The sequence below is a fragment of the Palaemon carinicauda genome, chromosome 14 (assembly GCF_036898095.1).
Source record: "Palaemon carinicauda isolate YSFRI2023 chromosome 14, ASM3689809v2, whole genome shotgun sequence".
Taxonomy (NCBI): Eukaryota; Metazoa; Arthropoda; class Malacostraca; order Decapoda; family Palaemonidae; genus Palaemon; species Palaemon carinicauda.
The window spans coordinates 110,631,055-110,647,872 of NC_090738.1; the positions used below are offsets into that span (position 1 = coordinate 110,631,055).

The 16,818-nt window shown below is 45.9% G+C and overlaps 1 protein-coding gene across 2 annotated transcripts in view; it reads right to left on the bottom strand.

The window, feature by feature from the left end:
• Positions 1-909: 909 nt before the first annotated feature.
• Positions 910-16,818, bottom strand: part of LOC137653610 (protein suppressor of hairy wing-like) — an 89,872-nt gene continuing 73,963 nt past the window's right edge. For both annotated transcript variants that reach the window (XM_068387159.1, XM_068387158.1), the window contains 2 exons: positions 3,968-4,151; positions 910-3,442 (listed from right to left, as the gene is read on the bottom strand). In XM_068387159.1, coding sequence (XP_068243260.1) covers positions 2,369-3,442; positions 3,968-4,151 — 1,258 coding nt within the window. In that variant the 3' untranslated portion in view covers positions 910-2,368. The remainder of the gene's footprint in view (positions 3,443-3,967; positions 4,152-16,818) is intronic.

A 16,818-nucleotide genomic window follows, 5' to 3' on the forward strand; every position in this document is an offset into this window, starting at 1 on the left:
TTTGGGAGGAGGGGAACTGGGACTCACCCTGTCCCGAGATCTTGTGGGAGACCGCAAAGGGGAGTTCCTCCGCACCGACCGATCTGGTTTCCTCCTCTGTCGTCTCCTCCGTTCACTGCTTGACGAATCCGAAGAGTCACGTCCTGACGAGTAAGACTTACCCCCGTATCGGGACCTAGCATGTGACTGCGTTTTCTTGGGGCTACGCCGTACCCCTGACGTAGAAGGAATGGGGAGACTCCTGTAGCGAAGTCTTCGGCGGCAACCATCCCAACGGGCCCGCCAAACCGGGGAAGGCCTCGCCCAGGCCTTCCTCCATGTCCAGTGGGGACCTCATCGGAGTCCTCGGTACATCCCAAGCCAATGGATCTTCTTGCGGGGACTCCTCTCTGCCGACGCCGCCCTCCGTCGCTGATGCCCCTGGAACTTCCACCCAGGAACCTGACGAAGAAAAAAGGACACTATTAGACCACATGGGGTCCCCCGACGAGACGTGGCCCCTATGAGAGAGAGCCACGTCCCCCGGACCCCCACTACACTCACTTACGGGCGCCTGAACTTTCCCTCTCTTGGGAAAGCGGAGCCAACTGCCTGTTCTCCCTGGACTTACCTCGCCCCTTACTTTGGGTAGGGGAAGACGGCTGTACCCTACCTGACCCTTCTCCTGCTGAAGTCGCAGGGGAAGAAACCCTAGTCTTCCTTCAACTTAAAAAAATAAAACAATAGGCAATTCACTACTCAAATTTTAACTAAAGAATTATATTGTAGAGAATATGGACTTTGATTCATACAAAATAGTAATCTTTCTAACTCATAAGATTTCATAGTCATAACACCATGGAAAAACAATGATCGTATTTAGGGCAATGCTAAAACAGATTAAACAATTTTAAGGTATCAAACATCAAGTAATATAAAAAATATATATTTACAGTTAACATCATCATAGGTGGAGTTTTATAGTTTTATATTCATCTTAACGTGTTTAAAAAGACCAAATATGTACAACAATTTTGCAGGTAAAAAGACTGAAAACTCTAACAATTCTATTGCAACAGTAGAAAAAAATATTTTGTTTTTTCAGTATTAAAAGGTTTGACATTTGAGCATGAAAAGATTTCAAAAGAATTTTTTCATATACACAGCAACTATGTTCAAATAAATATCAAATACACAATCTAAGAAAAAATCATATCACAATTCTGAAATTGATATCTCACTTAAAATACATAATACATCAGGATGGCAAGATCCCCAAATAACTATAATGTTAAGATCTCACAGAGAAAAATTATGCATGTAATTACTTGCAACAGAAGACTAGAAAAATTATATGCAGACAATTCACATTCTATTGTAACAAACAAACCATAAGAAATACATCCATTTTTGTTTCCTGAAGCCATAAGGTTGAAAAGAATAAACTTAAAATCTCAATTACACAAAAATACCAAAATTACAAGATTGCTTTACAATGTCCTTGAAGGAGTTTAAGTAATATACATTCAACTTGTGCATTCATGAGTTTCAAGACTGAAAAATCTGAGACAGATGGAAAATTCTTTAGCCTTTTTGCTAGAGGAAAACTTCAAAATGAATGCAAATGGGAAATCTAGCTTAATAATTAACATTAAATAAATTTCAAAGTAAATCATAAATTACTATTCCGAAGAGTCTTAATTGCACTTTAGATAATAAATACCTCTCATATCAACTTTCTGTAAAGTGTGAAGATTTTGTATAATGTTTTCCACATGTATAATACAAACGGATTTGTTTGGGCTCATGATTTTTTCAATTTACCCTAAAAAAAAATACAGCATTCAGTCATAGACCATACTGTTGTTAATAGGATCGAAGATTCACTGCAACAAGAATTAACCTTCCCAATAACCACCTAGACAACCTAAATCTTGCTAAGCAGCCTCATATCATCACTGATATAATTAGTCGTTTTATAATTCAATTCTTTCTAATAGTCAATAAATATTTTAATTTGAAAGAATATAAAAGTGAATTTTTTTTGCAATTATAGTATTGTAATTTCTACTAAATGGATAAATAATAGGTATGATGTATAATGAGCTTTTTTGCATATCATAGATTTGTAATTTTTACTAAGTGGCTAAATAAGAGGCATGATCTATAATGAGCTGGCATTAGCTTATACACAAATAGCCATTCTTTGAGAAAAATAAGATTATTATAATAAATTTACAGTTAAATTGTTATTTGTACCTATAAGGTATTTATAGATATAAAACTATAGCATTTCAAACCAAATGATTCATAAAATACAGATATTTGTTTGGTATATTGGAATCCTGAGGTTTTTCTGACTTGCTTTTATCAAACCAATTTACTTTTCCTATTTTTCAACTTCATTTGCATCAACTATCAATACTAAAGCGGACTGCTGATCTCCTTCAACTTCATTAACTTCAACAGGTAACAGATTTACATCAGAATTTAATTGCTTATTATTAAATTTATTTAACCTTTTTATATCAGTTTCCTCACTTTTGTCTCGTGTGGTAATGACAAAAGTCTCCTCTTTCTCAATATCTGACTGACTGGTCAGTGAATAAACACTGTCTGTGAGTTTATTGATGGTGACCTCAGGTGATTCCGAGGTATTCACAACTCCACCCATTTGCAGTTCAAACAGATTAGTGCCCATAACATTCCCAGTCAATTGTAATACTTGACCATCTTCGTCCACTAAGTAACGTTCAGGAAGGACAAAGTTTGAAACACTGGGACCTGAATTGTTTATGGATGTGCCTGCTGTAAAAACCTGCAAGGTTTTAGGGTAAGGTTTGTGTTCTTTCTTATCTTGGGAAAGGTTTTCTGTTCTTGGAGTGCTATCTGTTACATCCCCATCTAAAGGACTGACATTATTTACAATTTCACATAGATCTCCAACTTCAAAAATATCATTTCTGACTTCATTTTTAGATTTTTTGGTCCTTTTTATAGCATCATTAATTTCAAATGCTGAATCTAGGCCGTCCACAACACAATCCTCTTCATACTTTTCTATACTAATCCCATCTGATTTAGAAGTGCTGACTGGAAGGTTGCCAGAATTACTGGCTATTTTAACAATCTTATCCACTTGAAGATCTTGTCTCCATTCCCCTTCTTCATCTTCTTCCTCTCCCTCATCGTTTTCCCCAATAAGTGAAACATCCCAAGGAATTAACATTACGCATCCATTTTCATCAGTATGAGTAAGCCAACAAGAATTATCATCACCAAGGCCAGTTAAACCAGTTTCAACATATACATTATCATCCAATGGGGACTTGGTAACAGTATCCCCAGATTTTTCTGGTACAGAGTAAACTGTAATCTTCTTGTCTTTTCCGCCATTGTTAAGAACAGCCTTTTTGAGAATCTTTCGCCTTTTTCTTGACTGTTGCTCTTGCAATGCTGCCACCTGAAATTCCAGTTCAATTAAGTAACTATTTTAAATAAAAATACCAACTACATCTAGGCCTAAGTGTTCTAAAACACTTATATTTAAATGTAAAATAAGAAAAAAGGGTTTTAGCAAAAAATAAAAGACTGATTGATTTTTTCCTAACTACCAAAATTCCCTTACAGGCTCCCATTAAGCTTCAAAATTTTAACAAACCTATAAAGATTGAAAAATACTCTACTGTATTCCAAATAAGATGCTCTGGGGTACCAGTTAATTAGAATAGGTTAAAGAAATTAAAAACAGAGCTAGATTTCTGAAAAGACTTGCTAAAAAAGTATTCATGTTCAAAATCAGCAGTAAAATTCTGTACAGTAATCTAAAATTAAATATCAAATAATAACAAAATCTAGGGTTGGGTAACTAATGTGCTATTACAGTAACATTTGTGGCTTATAAAGAACTAAAATTTAGCAAAATAACTACACTATCATAGACATCATAAATTCATGCAAAGAGACAAAACATTTTAAGATCAAATACCTTGGATTCTTTCTTCTTCTGTACTTCGTCTTTCAACTGCTCCAAAGTAAGAGTTTCTCCGGTGGACTCTCCTATTGTGTGAAATACTTTGCAAGCAAAGTCTTTTCCTTCCTTTTGCATCCTTTCCATATTTTTGCTGTCAACTTTCGAAATGCTCTCTTCTTTACGACTTTCTCTCAAGAAGCTGCAAAGAAAGAAAAACGTTTTTATAAGGTTTTTAGGTCATAATAATTAAATTGAAAACCACAACATAAGGCTGTTCACCTGCTCTAATCCACCAATAATGAAACAAGAGTTTCAAAATATTAATTAAAATGTGGAAATCTAACATAAAACCATAATTTCTAAAGGAAAATACACTTAATCTCTAACAAGAATGCACTAAAAATATAAAATTTCTTCAGTTTCTTAATATAAAATTGACTGGGCTAACCTGATCACAGGTTGAAACAGAAAACTTTAGTGTAAGAGTTTGTAGCATAAAAGCCTGGTGCTATGCCTAGTCATCAGTATAGTAAGTGATGGCTTACTTTGATGGTAAAACTGAATTTCTGTGATGTAAAAGGGTGTAACAAGCTGACCCATGTTTAATCATAAGTAAGATAAGAAAAAGCTCATATTAAATTGAGCATCTGTATTGTAATAATCTGCCTTTGGTTAACTATTGTTAGCTAAATAAGGTACCCCTCTGATAGTCCAGCACTTTGCTGCAGTAGAGGGGCTTGAATGTCCCAATGATGGGCTGGGCAATGGCGGTGGGGTAGTTTATCCACCCTGGCAGGCTCAACCATACCGCTAAGGCCAGTTCTGAGAGACCAGACCAAGACTGGACCCCTATAGGCCTTCTCCTTTATTTTAAGATAGGCAAAGGCTAGGAGAAGGAAAACTCCAAAATCAAACCAAACAAGACCCCAACGGCGGAGCTTCCCAGCTCCGGCGGAAGAGGGCAATGCCTGTCGGGCAGGCAACAAGGCGGGCCTTGACATAACAAGAACCCGGCAGCCCGATGCAACCAACATCGGAGAAGCCGCCTGTCTCATATGTCTTGAGCCGCGGTGAAAATGATGTGGGCCAAGTGTGTGTGCGTGGCCGTTGCAAAGCCACGACCACCCAAAACAATATACCCAGCTACTGGCATTCTGTCGTTTCCTCCACCCTTCTTCATCTCTTTCTCACCATCATCATCATCATCACCACCAGCAAGTCCTGAGGCGACAACACCGTGGGTGAAGGGGGCAGGCCTGGATAGCTGGAAGCCCTTAGCCCACGACTGCACTCAGGCGGCGAGTCTAAGATTTAGTCGCTCTCTGGTGACGGTGCCGTGACACCAGAGTTCGGCAGCTGGACCCGTGACTGGGCTGGCCTATTGAGGACACCGCAGCCCACCCCACATGGGGAGGCCCCTAGAAAAGGTGGGGTAAACATCGGACACGGCAAACCCGTCTGGTCAGCTCACCGCGGCTGGCGGACATCCCACTAATGCGGTCGAAATAACAAGAAAAAAATATTAACCTTAGGTGCGTGGAACATCCACACCCTCCAAGACGTGACGAACACCAACCGCCCGGAACGACGTACAGCCCTCGTCTGCAAGGAGCTAGCCCGCTTCAATGTTGATGTGGCGGCTCTTAGCGAGACCAGACTATCAGAAGAGGGCAACATCAGGGAAGCTGGAACAGGCTACACCATCTTCTGGAAAGGCAAGGCCCTAGAGGAGCCTCGCATCCACGGTGTCGGCTTCGCCATCCGTTCCCAGCTAGTGCAGCAGCACAACCTAGCTCCCAAGGCCATCAGTGAGCGCCTGATGACTGTCCGCATCCCCATCACGCGGGACAGACATCTCACCCTGATCTCTGTCTACGCCCCGACTATGACCTCAACCGATGATGACAAAGCTGCCTTCTACACCCAGTTCGACCGCACCATCCAGGCAGCGCCCGCCAATGACAAGCTCGTTGTGCTTGGCGACTTTAATGCCCGAGTAGGCAAAGACCATCGCCTGTGGGAGGGAATTATCGGCCGCCATGGCATTGGAAATTGCAACGCCAATGGCCAACTCCTACTGGGTCTGTGTGCAGAACACCAACTTGTGGTAACCAACACCATCTTCCAGTTACCAAAGCGACAAAAGACCACATGGAGACACCCACGGTCTAAACACTGGCACAACTTGGACTACGTCCTGACCAGAGCCAGAGATCGAGGAGACGTCCGCATCACCCGATCCATGCCCGGAGCGGACGACTGCTGGACGGACCACAGACTCCTCATCTCCCGACTCTCCGTGACGACCCTACGACCACCCAGAAGGGCACCTGACAGCGTACCACACCAACGCTTTGATTGTAGTAAGCTCCGCAACCCACAGGTGGCACAGAACTACAAGGAGGCCTGCAAACAATACCTCGCAGACCCTGTGGGTCAGGCCACTGTTGAGCACCACTGGACCACCCTCAGAAACGCCATGGCCCGTGCCGCGGAGGAAACACTAGGCTACACCACCAAGAAACGGCAGGATTGGTTTGATAAGAATGATGCTACCATCTCTCTTCTCATTGAAACCAAACGACAAGCACGCCTGACTTTGGAAAACCAACCAACAGCAGCTAACAAATGTGCTCACAAGGTGGCTGAAGCTGGTTGCCAGAGAGGTATCCGTGAAGCCCAGAACATCTGGTGGCAAAGAAAAGCTGCAGAAATACAGAGTTTTGTTGACCGACGTGACCTGCGCAGATTCTATGCAGCAACAAAGGAAATATTCGGTCCCACACGGTCATCAGTGGGCAGCCTGAAGGACGCGGATGGGGCCACGACCATCACCGACAGCGAGGGCATCCTGGCCAGGTGGAGGTCTCACTTTGAGAACCTCCTCAATGACCAAGCAGACACCCCAGACGATCTCCTGCGAATGACCCCGCAGCATCCCGTCCATCACTGGATGGCACTACCACCCTCCATCCATGACTTCAACAAGGCCCTGCAGCGCATGAAGCCCGGCAAAGCCCCAGGGCCAGACAACATCCCGTTGGAGCTCCTCACTTACGGTGGCCCCGGCTTGAGGAACCATTTGATGCCCCTTATACTGAAAATATGGGAGACCAAGACCCCCCCAGTGACTTCCGCGATGCAAACATCACTACCATCTTCAAGAAGGGAGACAGGGAAAACTGTAACAACTACCGGGGAATATCACTACTAAGTATCGCGAGTAAAATTTTAGCTCGGATTCTCCTTGCCCGCCTCCTTATTCTCGCAGAAGACGTCCTGCCAGAGTCCCAGTGTGGCTTTCGACCTTCCCGCGGGACCATAGACATGATCTTCTGTGCGCGACAACTACAAGAGAAGAGCCTCGAACAACAACAGCCCATAATGTTCATCTTCTGGGATTTGAAAAAGGCCTTCGACAAAGTACCTCGACCTGCCATGTGGGCTGTCCTCAAAAGATATGGCTGCCCACCCGATTTTGTCAAGCTGGTGCGTGCCCTCCATGACGGAATGGTTGGGAGAGTCTGCCACCAGAACTCTCTTTCAGAACCATTCCACATCAACGGCGGCCTGAAGCAGGTCTGTGTTCTGGCCCCGACGTGCTTCTCGCTATACACCGCAGCAACGCTCAACGAGATTCCCCCAGACACACCCTCAGTCAACCTACGTTTCCGCATGGATGGAGGCGCTTTCAACTTCGCTAGACTCTGCGCCAGAACCAAGACCACCATGTGAGCAGTGCGAGAACTGCAGTATGCTGACGACAATGCCACCCCAGGTCAGACGGCAGAGGACCTGCAGTCGTTAGCTGAGGCATACAACTCTGCCTATGAACGTTTTGGGATGCAAGTCAACTCAGACAAAACCAAGACCCTCGTCCAACATCCACCAGGACTGATGCTCCCCAACTTCAATACCACAGTGAATGACCAACCGTTAGAACAGGTGGACCAGTTCTCCTACCTAGGGAGCATCCTAACATCAGCTCCCACAAGCAAAAAGGACGTGGAGAACAGGATCAGGGCAGCCCACTCCGCCTTTGGCCGACTCAACTGCCGCGTATTTAACAACCACGCTCTGACAATGACCACCAAAATAATGGTGTTCAGGGCAGTAGTCCTCTCCACGCTCCTGTATGCATGTGAAACATGGACGATATTAAAAACCTAGAACGCTTCCAACAAATGAAACTGAGGCAGATCTTGAAAATCCCCTGGGAGAGCCACACCACCAACATTGAAGTCTTAGAACGTGCCTCGCTGACCAGCGTGGAGGCCACCATCATCCACCACCGCCTCCGCTGGATAGGACACATGCATAGGATGGATCCATCTAGGCTCCCAAAGAAAATATTCTACGGAGAACTGACCCAGGGCACCAGACCACGAGGAGCCCCGAAAATGACAAATTCGAAGATAATTTGTATTTTTCCTAACCATACAAACCTTAGCTATTTACAAAGGGTTATTACTTTTAGCGTAGCTGAAATGGCGAGCCATTAGAATTTAACGAGGGTGTATTACCCCCGCGCTAGTTAGCGGGGGGGTAGGGGAGTGGTAGCTAGCTACCCCTCCCCCTCACACACACGTGAATACTCACTTTCACTTAGAGGTAGGACTTGTCTTGGGGGACAGGGCTGGCGGGCAAATATGTGTAAATAGCTAAGGTTTGTATGGTTAGGAAAAATACAAATTATCTTCGAATTTGTCATTTGTTCCGTAACCGAAATACAAACCACGCTATTTACAAAGGGTGACTTATCCCTTAGGAAGGGTGGAAAGTCCCCAGCCATACTGGCTTTGGCTTTACCCGGGGACTCAGAATCCGAGTGAGTCGCACTCGAGAAAAGGAGTCCCTGCACCTCACAAGTTCCTTGCTCCGCAAGGAACCATGTGGCCTACGTAAGCTTGTGTGTGAAGGAAGAAGTGTGACCCGTCTTAGGCAGTTGACCTGGAGTTCCAGAAGGAACTCTGGGTTAGGACGTTCCCAATACCACCTCGTCAGGGTATGGGGGACGCGACAGTATTGACTCAATACTCGGAACACAAGGAAGCATGGTTTACCTGCAGAGGTTCGAGGTCAGCTATGCAGAGACCAGGATGCTGCTTCCCCGTAGAGGGGATGATGAAGAAAGAAGTAAGGGCCAGACATACTTCTTTTGTTCATGCAGACTAAAACCTGATAACAATGCCCTCAACCTTCTGCTACCTGTCCAAAAAGGAGCCTGAGGTTAGACCAGCTGTTGTGTAGCCACCACAGAGCGATAGAAAACGTATCGAGACTCCTGTGGGTCACGCCCTGCAGGAAGCGGGCTGCGAAGGTCATCAGACGCTTCCAGACTCCAGCTTGTAGCACCTGCGTCACAGAGTAGTATTACTCGACGGCGAGGACGTTGCGATGTATCCAACATCGTGCTGTAGGGCGACGTGACGGAGGAGGGTCTGAAGACAGGTCGAAATGATTGTACTCGAGTCCAGGCTGAAGAGGTATACTGGTGACTCTCCCCCCATGTCCTCCTTGTGTTCCCAAATCGGCTGCAACTGAGGCCAAACTGCAGCTGTTCCCAGCGCTAACCTCTCGATTCCTTACTGGCAAGAAAGAGAAGGTCTTGGGACATCACACACAGAATGGAGACTCGAAATCTTGAATGAATCGGACCGAAGGGTTGGGACCCTCAGATTCTGAGTCTAGCCAACAACTCAGGAGCGAGCCTGAATGTTGTCTTCCCCTCTTCCTTAGAAAGGGGGGAGTAGTAAGAGACCAAGAAGATTGCTTACACACTGGCCGTGGCCAGAGTGAGCAGAAGACCCAAGGCGGAATACAATCCGAGGCCTGTCGTAAAAGGGTCTTGAGAAGATCTCTTAAAGGACTAAAAGTCCGAGCCATGCTCCAAGTTGGAGGTCTTCCTCCGACTAGGGCAGGGACGATCGTAGCTTCGCATGAGCGAGGATAGATCCAGCAGGCAGGAAAAAGTTATTCCTTTAAGGGGACCGTCCGGGTTGGTATTTTGGCATACCAACTTGAAAAATTCAAAAATCGTTTTATTGTCTCTCTGTATAGAGAAACATATCGTACATGCTCTCCAGAAGTTTCAACCCATTATTTTTACAAATAACGAAGATATAGAGGTTTTTAAATGATGACGTCATCCCTACTGTGTCGTCTGCATAACTTAGTTTGACAAAATCGTCTTTGTGTGTAATTTTGCATATATATAGCGATTTTTCACTTATATTTCGTTCTATCGTACGTCTGGCAGAAATGGAAGGCATTTGTAGAGTGTAGATGAACGAAGTATACTACAATAACAGAAGCCAAAGTTGCCAAAGATGTATAGAAGTTATAATCTATGCCTATGTTTACTTGAAGTTCGTATGTACATTGTGTTTCCACAACGCCTTCGGGAACATTATAGCAAGGCCAATGTTACCTAAGGTTGTAGAAAGAACAAATAGTCAATAATTTTTCCAAACAATGAAAATAGCGGTCTTTAAATGATGACGTCACCTTATGGCGTCGTCTGCATGACTGAGTTAGACAGGTGCGCAGTTTCTCTCTCTCTCTCTCTCTCTCTCTCTCCCTCTCTCGAATTATTTACCACTGCCATTTATACAAATACTTTTATTCTCTCTCTCTCTCTCTCTCTCTCTCTCTCTCTCTCTCTCTCTCTCTCTCGAATTATTTAAAACTACCATTTATACAAATACTATAATAACAATGTTCAACTCTCTCTCTCTCTCTCTCTCTCTCTCTCTCTCTCTCTCTCTCTCTCTCTCTCTCTCTCTCATGTTTCGAAATCTCGTACCTCTGGCAGAAATGAAAGACATTGGTAGAGGGTTAGGTGAATGAAAACTACCACCTACGAACACATCACAAAGTCTCCAAAGACATGTAGAAATTATAATGCATGTGTTTATTTACTTGAAGTTTGTATGTTGATTGTGCTTTCACAACGTCCTCTGGAATTTTATAGCAATGCCAATGTTACATAAGGTGATAGAAAGAACAAAAAGTAAGTGGAGAACAAGAAAACAGAAGCCAAAGATGCCAAAGATGTATAAAAGTTATAATGTATGCGTTTGTTTACTTGAAGTTCGTATGTACATTGTGTTTCCACAACGCCCTCGGGAACATTATAGCAAGGCCAATGTTACCTAAGGTTGTAGAAAGAACAAATAGTCAATAATTTTTACAAACAATGAAAATAGCGGTCTTTAAATGATGACGTCATCCTTGACAGATGCGTAGATCTCTCTCTCTCTCTCTCTCTCTCTCTCTCTCTCTCTCTCTCTCTCTCTCTCTCTCGAATTATATACCCCTGCTATTTATACAAATACTTGTATTCTCTCTCTCTCTCTCTCTCTCTCTCTCTCTCTCTCTCTCTCTCTCTCTCTCTCTGTACATCCTTTTATTAGATAATAGAATGAATTTCTTTTTTCATTTGTTCGTATATCCTTGCAAAAATTCTTATTCTCTCTCTCTCTCTCTCTCTCTCTCTCTCTCTCTCTCTCTCTCTCTCTCTCTCTCTCTCTCTCTCTCTCTATCATCTTATTTTATAATAGGATGAATCTCTTTTTCATTTGTACGTATACCCTTGTAAAAAGTACTTCTCTCTCTCTCTCTCTCTCTCTCTCTCTCTCTCTCTCTCTCTCTCTCTCTCTCTGTACATCCTTTTATTAGATAATAGAATGAATCTCTTTTTCATTTGTTCGTATACCCTTGTAAAATATACTTATTTTCTCTCTCTCTCTCTCTCTCTCTCTCTCTCTCTCTCTCTCTCTCTCTCTCTCTCTCACGAATTATATACCCCTGCTATTTATACAAATACTTGTATTCTCTCTCTCTCTCTCTCTCTCTCTCTCTCTCTCTCTCTCTCTCTCTCTCTCTCTCTCTCTCCAATTGTTATAAACTCCCATTTATACAAATACTATAATAACAATGTTCAACTCTCTCTCTCTCTCTCTCTCTCTCTCTCTCTCTCTCTCTCTCTCTCTCTCTCTCTCTCTCATGTTTCGAAATCTCGTACCTCTGGCAGAAATGAAAGGCATTGGTAGAGGGTAGGTGAATGAAAACTACCTGCTACGAAAAAATCACAAAGTTTCCAAAGACATAGAAATTATAATGCATGTGTTTATTTACTTGAAGTTCGTATGTTGATTGTGCTTTCACAACGTCCTCTGGAATTTTATAGCAATGCCAATGTTACATAAGGTGATAGAAAGAACAAAAAGTAAGTGGAGAACAAGAAAAAAGAACCAAGAAAGAGGGAAACATGGATAAGAGTACAATGCTGAAACCTGCTAACTATAACACTGGCAACAATTAGAGATCGCTGGCAACTCATAACATAGGAATAGTAAACTGAGGGTTCAAATACCTCCTTTAGGGTGCATTTATGTAGGAATGAACAATAAAAGTTATCATAATAATATTATCTTGATTTCTTTTAGAAAAGAAGCGAAAGCTTGCTGCAAATCTTTGGGAGCTCATAACTCAAAAACATACTTATTCCCACTTAGGTACATTTTTCTCACTTATTTGTTGTTCGATATTAAAGAAAAAGATATCGTTGAAAAGAAGAATAAAAATTCCACAATTCTGTCAGACAAAATTTTGATTTTCGTTTTACATTTTTTTTCATGATTATTTTCCGTCTAGACGAGGAAAAAAAAATAAAAATTCATTAAAAAAAAACAGAAAGGAAAATCAAAATTCTGTCTGACAGAATTGTTCGGTTGTTAGAGTAGTTTTTGTGGTATAAGTTTCAATACAATTGGTATTATAGTAGTGGGGAAAAATGTACCTAAATATTTTTTTTAAATCATGATTTTTGCTCATAAATCCAAAAGTTTTTGATCAAATGACTTGAAATTTTTATATGATGAAGGTATTATATGTGTCTAAAACATATATAGAAATTGTGTAATTTGGATCATTAGGAAAAAAAATGGCGGACATGGCGGACGGTCCCCTTAAGCCTGAAGGTCAGGGAAAGGCTGAGCGACAGGCTTCATTGCCGAGAGCGGAAAGGAGTTATTGCTGGAGAAGAGGCCTCACGGGAAGAGGTATATCTCCCACGGCACCCACCACCTGAGACTCTTCACTTTGCCTGGGAGACCCCTGTGGATGACTATCGCAGATGACGCGACCTCCGTACCGCGACTGTAGCGGGTTGTCTCTTCTAGAGGAGGAAGCGTAGTGTCTCCAGGCATGAAGCCGAAGCGACGCCCCGGTTCGGGAGAGATGTCGCAGTGTGGTTGCTTGAGTAGTCTGCGCCGTGAGAGAAGCTCTCCCGGGAGTTCCGTCAGGGGAAGCAGAGGGTCCAGAAACCGTTCTGCGCATAGTCCCAGTGGAGCTTTCCCATTGAAAGGTTGACAGACAACCTGGTTTTGTTGAGACCCATTGTCCGCAGACAAAAAGGAGGGAAGACGCAGGCGTCGAATTTGTCCCACCATCACCGGAATGCATCTTGCCAGAGTCTCGGGGTCTGAGACTGGGGGGAAGACTAGTGGAAGCTTGAGGTTCCAAGGTGTCGCGATCAGGTCCCCCAGACCAGCACTTGCTGGTTACCCAAGGTCAAAGACCCCTAGGTACACTCTCTCTATGAGGCTCTGCTCGGATAGTCTGAGAGAAACATTCCCCTGTCTGGAATGAGAGAGCCGATGGTGGAATTGAGAGAATCTCAATCATCCCGGTATCTCTACTGCAAGATGTGAAGGTGTGAAAATGCGTCCCCTGCTGGTTAGAATGAAGTCGACGCGCAGTGGGGCGACTTGGCAGGAGCTGTAGGATCTGAAGAGGGGCCAGACTAAGGCCCTTAAGCCTGCCTGAATGATGGAGAGGTATCCTTCAGGTCTTGACCATAGGCCTGGACCGGAACATGCCCCCCCCCCCCTTTCCTTTGACGAGTCCGAGAACCGCATCAAGAATGTGGGGAAAGGACGAGAATATCCACTACCATCAAGAGGCTCCATAGGTCAACACCCATTGCAGGTTTAATAGTTCCGCTGGTCCCATAGGGCCAGGGAGTCCGGTTAAACATTGCCTGAAGCCACCGGAACTTGGATCGCCCCACATGGAACTTATCCTGAGGCGACCGTTCGGACTATAGACGGGTCAATGAGGAAAGAAGAACTAGGAAACGTTCCAAGGTAGGGCTGAAAGCTCTGCTTGACTGAGAACAGGTACTGCGACTCTCCTCAGTCTTGCCACAGTCAACCGAAAGGAAGGCTCGGAGGATGCGGTAACAGAATCTGGCGTCCCCAGGTGGTCACCCATCCAAGTACCGACGTTGCTTAACCTCGCTGGACGGACGAGAAGCGGGGTTTCCAATGTGGTAAGGCGGTTGACTCAATATCATGGCCAGATACTCCAGATGTTGAGGCAGAGGAAGAGAAGGCTCCAAGCAAAATACCATGAGCCCACACTCATGGTCAGCATCCGGAAGCTTGTCCCGGCGCTGAAGAAGGTCGAAACCCGAGCCTACCGGAGTTGACCAGCCCTCCAAACAGCAGAGGAGGCGGAAGCCTGCACCTGAGCGGCCAAGAGGAAGGCAGGGAGAGTTCTCTGGGGAAACCAACCTGCTATGCCACGGCGGGATAGCCACACTGCATCATAAGCAGGAATACTTGCAGTCTAGGCTGAATTCGACGAGCACCCTGGAAGATGGATGGAATGGAAACTGAAAGTACCCGTCCCTCCGATCCAGGGTTAAAGGAGTCCTGTCGCCTCGTTACCAGTCTGATCGATTCTGCTGGTCTACGCTGGCCGAAGTTTGTTCGACAAACTTGATCAGGGCTGAGAGGTCGACTATGGACATCCCCTCTCAGATCCTTCCTTACAAGAAAGGATCGACTGAGGGGGCCGGGGGTGAAGCCGTCGATGATCCTAAGGAAGACCTTCGCCTAAGGTATGGATCATTCTGCCCAACCGGGCAACTCTGCTGACGCTATGGCATAGAGGTTCAGAGACACTGAATTCGCTGACAGAGACGGCAGGCGCGATATCCTTGGCTACTCACAGAGATTGTGCGGGAATGGGCATCGGGAAGCTGTCATTCGGATGAGTAACCTTAAGCATCCTCCCAGCGAAAAAACCTGCAATCCTAGAGTTCGTGAACTCCTTTTAGGACTATGCCCCCCCGGGGGAGTCTCCCGTGCCATCTGTTCCTGACAGGAGAAAACTGCAATTGGACACCTTGTCCCAGTTGTCGTAGCCGATAACTTAGGCCGACGTGGTTGAAAGAAAAGGGCGCTGGAGCCCTGCAGAGTCTGGAAGAAAGCGCCTTGGAGGAGTGAAACCGGAAGTCGATTTACTCCGCACAGCAGCCGTCTAAGTCTCTGTCCTTGGGCACAGACAAAACTCTTCTCAAGGATGGAAGGGTGTCTGAGGTCGTCGACCTCCACAGATGAGACACCCGAAGGAAGCCTTCAGTCAGCGCGTCCAGATGGTACAACATCGAGCTTGTCCGCAAGTAGATACTTAACGACGAAAGGCCAAGGTGTCTGAGCTCGAGAGGAGGAAAGTACCCTTGGTCTTCCTGTAGCTTCCTTGAACCAAACCTCGGGCCGTAACCGAGGAGGGAAAGAACCTGGTAAGCTCCCAGAGGAAGAGGTAAGCAGTCATCCCTTGTCCGATGGAGAAATCTTGAACGGAAAGCCCCCCCGCCAAAAATCCTTCCAGGGCGGGAGAAGGAGAGAGTACTCGTGCAGGAGAGGGGACCCTCGAGACCGACCTCTTGGGAACCAACTTCGCCCTGGGGGAAGTCTCCACGAAGTCCACTCCTCTCTTTCTCTTCAGCGTAGGAGAGACAGCCGCTGGTTTGTTACCCTGGCCGGCGAGTGCTGGTTTCATAACCCTCATTAACGCCCGTGCCAGCGGACCAAACCATGTCTGCTGCTCCAAGGACACAGAGTCCGAAATCCTCGCTAAGGTGAAAGGGATCGGGCGATTCTTTGGAGTGGACCCGACGGTACCTGCCTGAAAAGAAGGTGGGGAACAATGCTGTACTGACCTGTCTTCGTCCTGCACTACCAACCTGTGCTTGGATGGAGGTGATCCCGAGTGCCGTCTAGGAGAACGCGTCCCTGTTGCTACCACCGGCTGTGGAATTCGCCGCGAACTATGGTCGCGCGAGGGCGAACGGTCGCGCAAAGGCGAACGGTCGCGCGGGCGCACAGGCGAGCGGTCGCGCGGGCGCGCGGGCGAGCGGTCGCGCGGGCGAGCGGTCGCGCGGGCGAGCGGTCGCGCGGGCGAGCGGTCGCGCGGGCGCGCAGGCGAGCGGTCGCGCAGGCGAGCGATCGCGCGGGCGCGCAGGCGAGTGGGCGTGAGGGTGGGCAGGTAAATGAACACGTGTCCGAGGCGACGAACGCAAGCGATGGCGTGACGGCGAGGGATCGTGCTGCCGCGTAGGTGAAGAAGATCGCTGGCAATAATGACCGCGAGCAGCATGTGTAGGTGAATGATCGCGTGATAGGGTGCGATGGTGATCAGCATCCGCAAGAGGGCGAGCGTTCAGGGTTGTGCGATGAGGAGCAGCATGCGTAAGCGGGCAATCGTGCAGGGTTGTGCGATGGCGAGCAGCATGCGCAGGTGAATGATCGCGTGAAAGGGTGCGATGGTGATCAACATCCGCAGGAGGGCGATCGTTCAGGGTTGTGCGATGAGGAGCAGCATGCGTAAGCGGGCGATCATGCAGGGTTGTGCGATGGCGAGCAGCATGCGCAGGTGAAAGATCGCGTGAAAGGGTGCGATGGTGATCAGCATCCGCAGGAGGGCGATCGTTCAGGGTTGTGCGATGAGGAGCAGCATGCGTAAGTGGGCGATCGTGCAGGGTTGTGCGATGGCGAGCAGCATGCGCAGGTGAA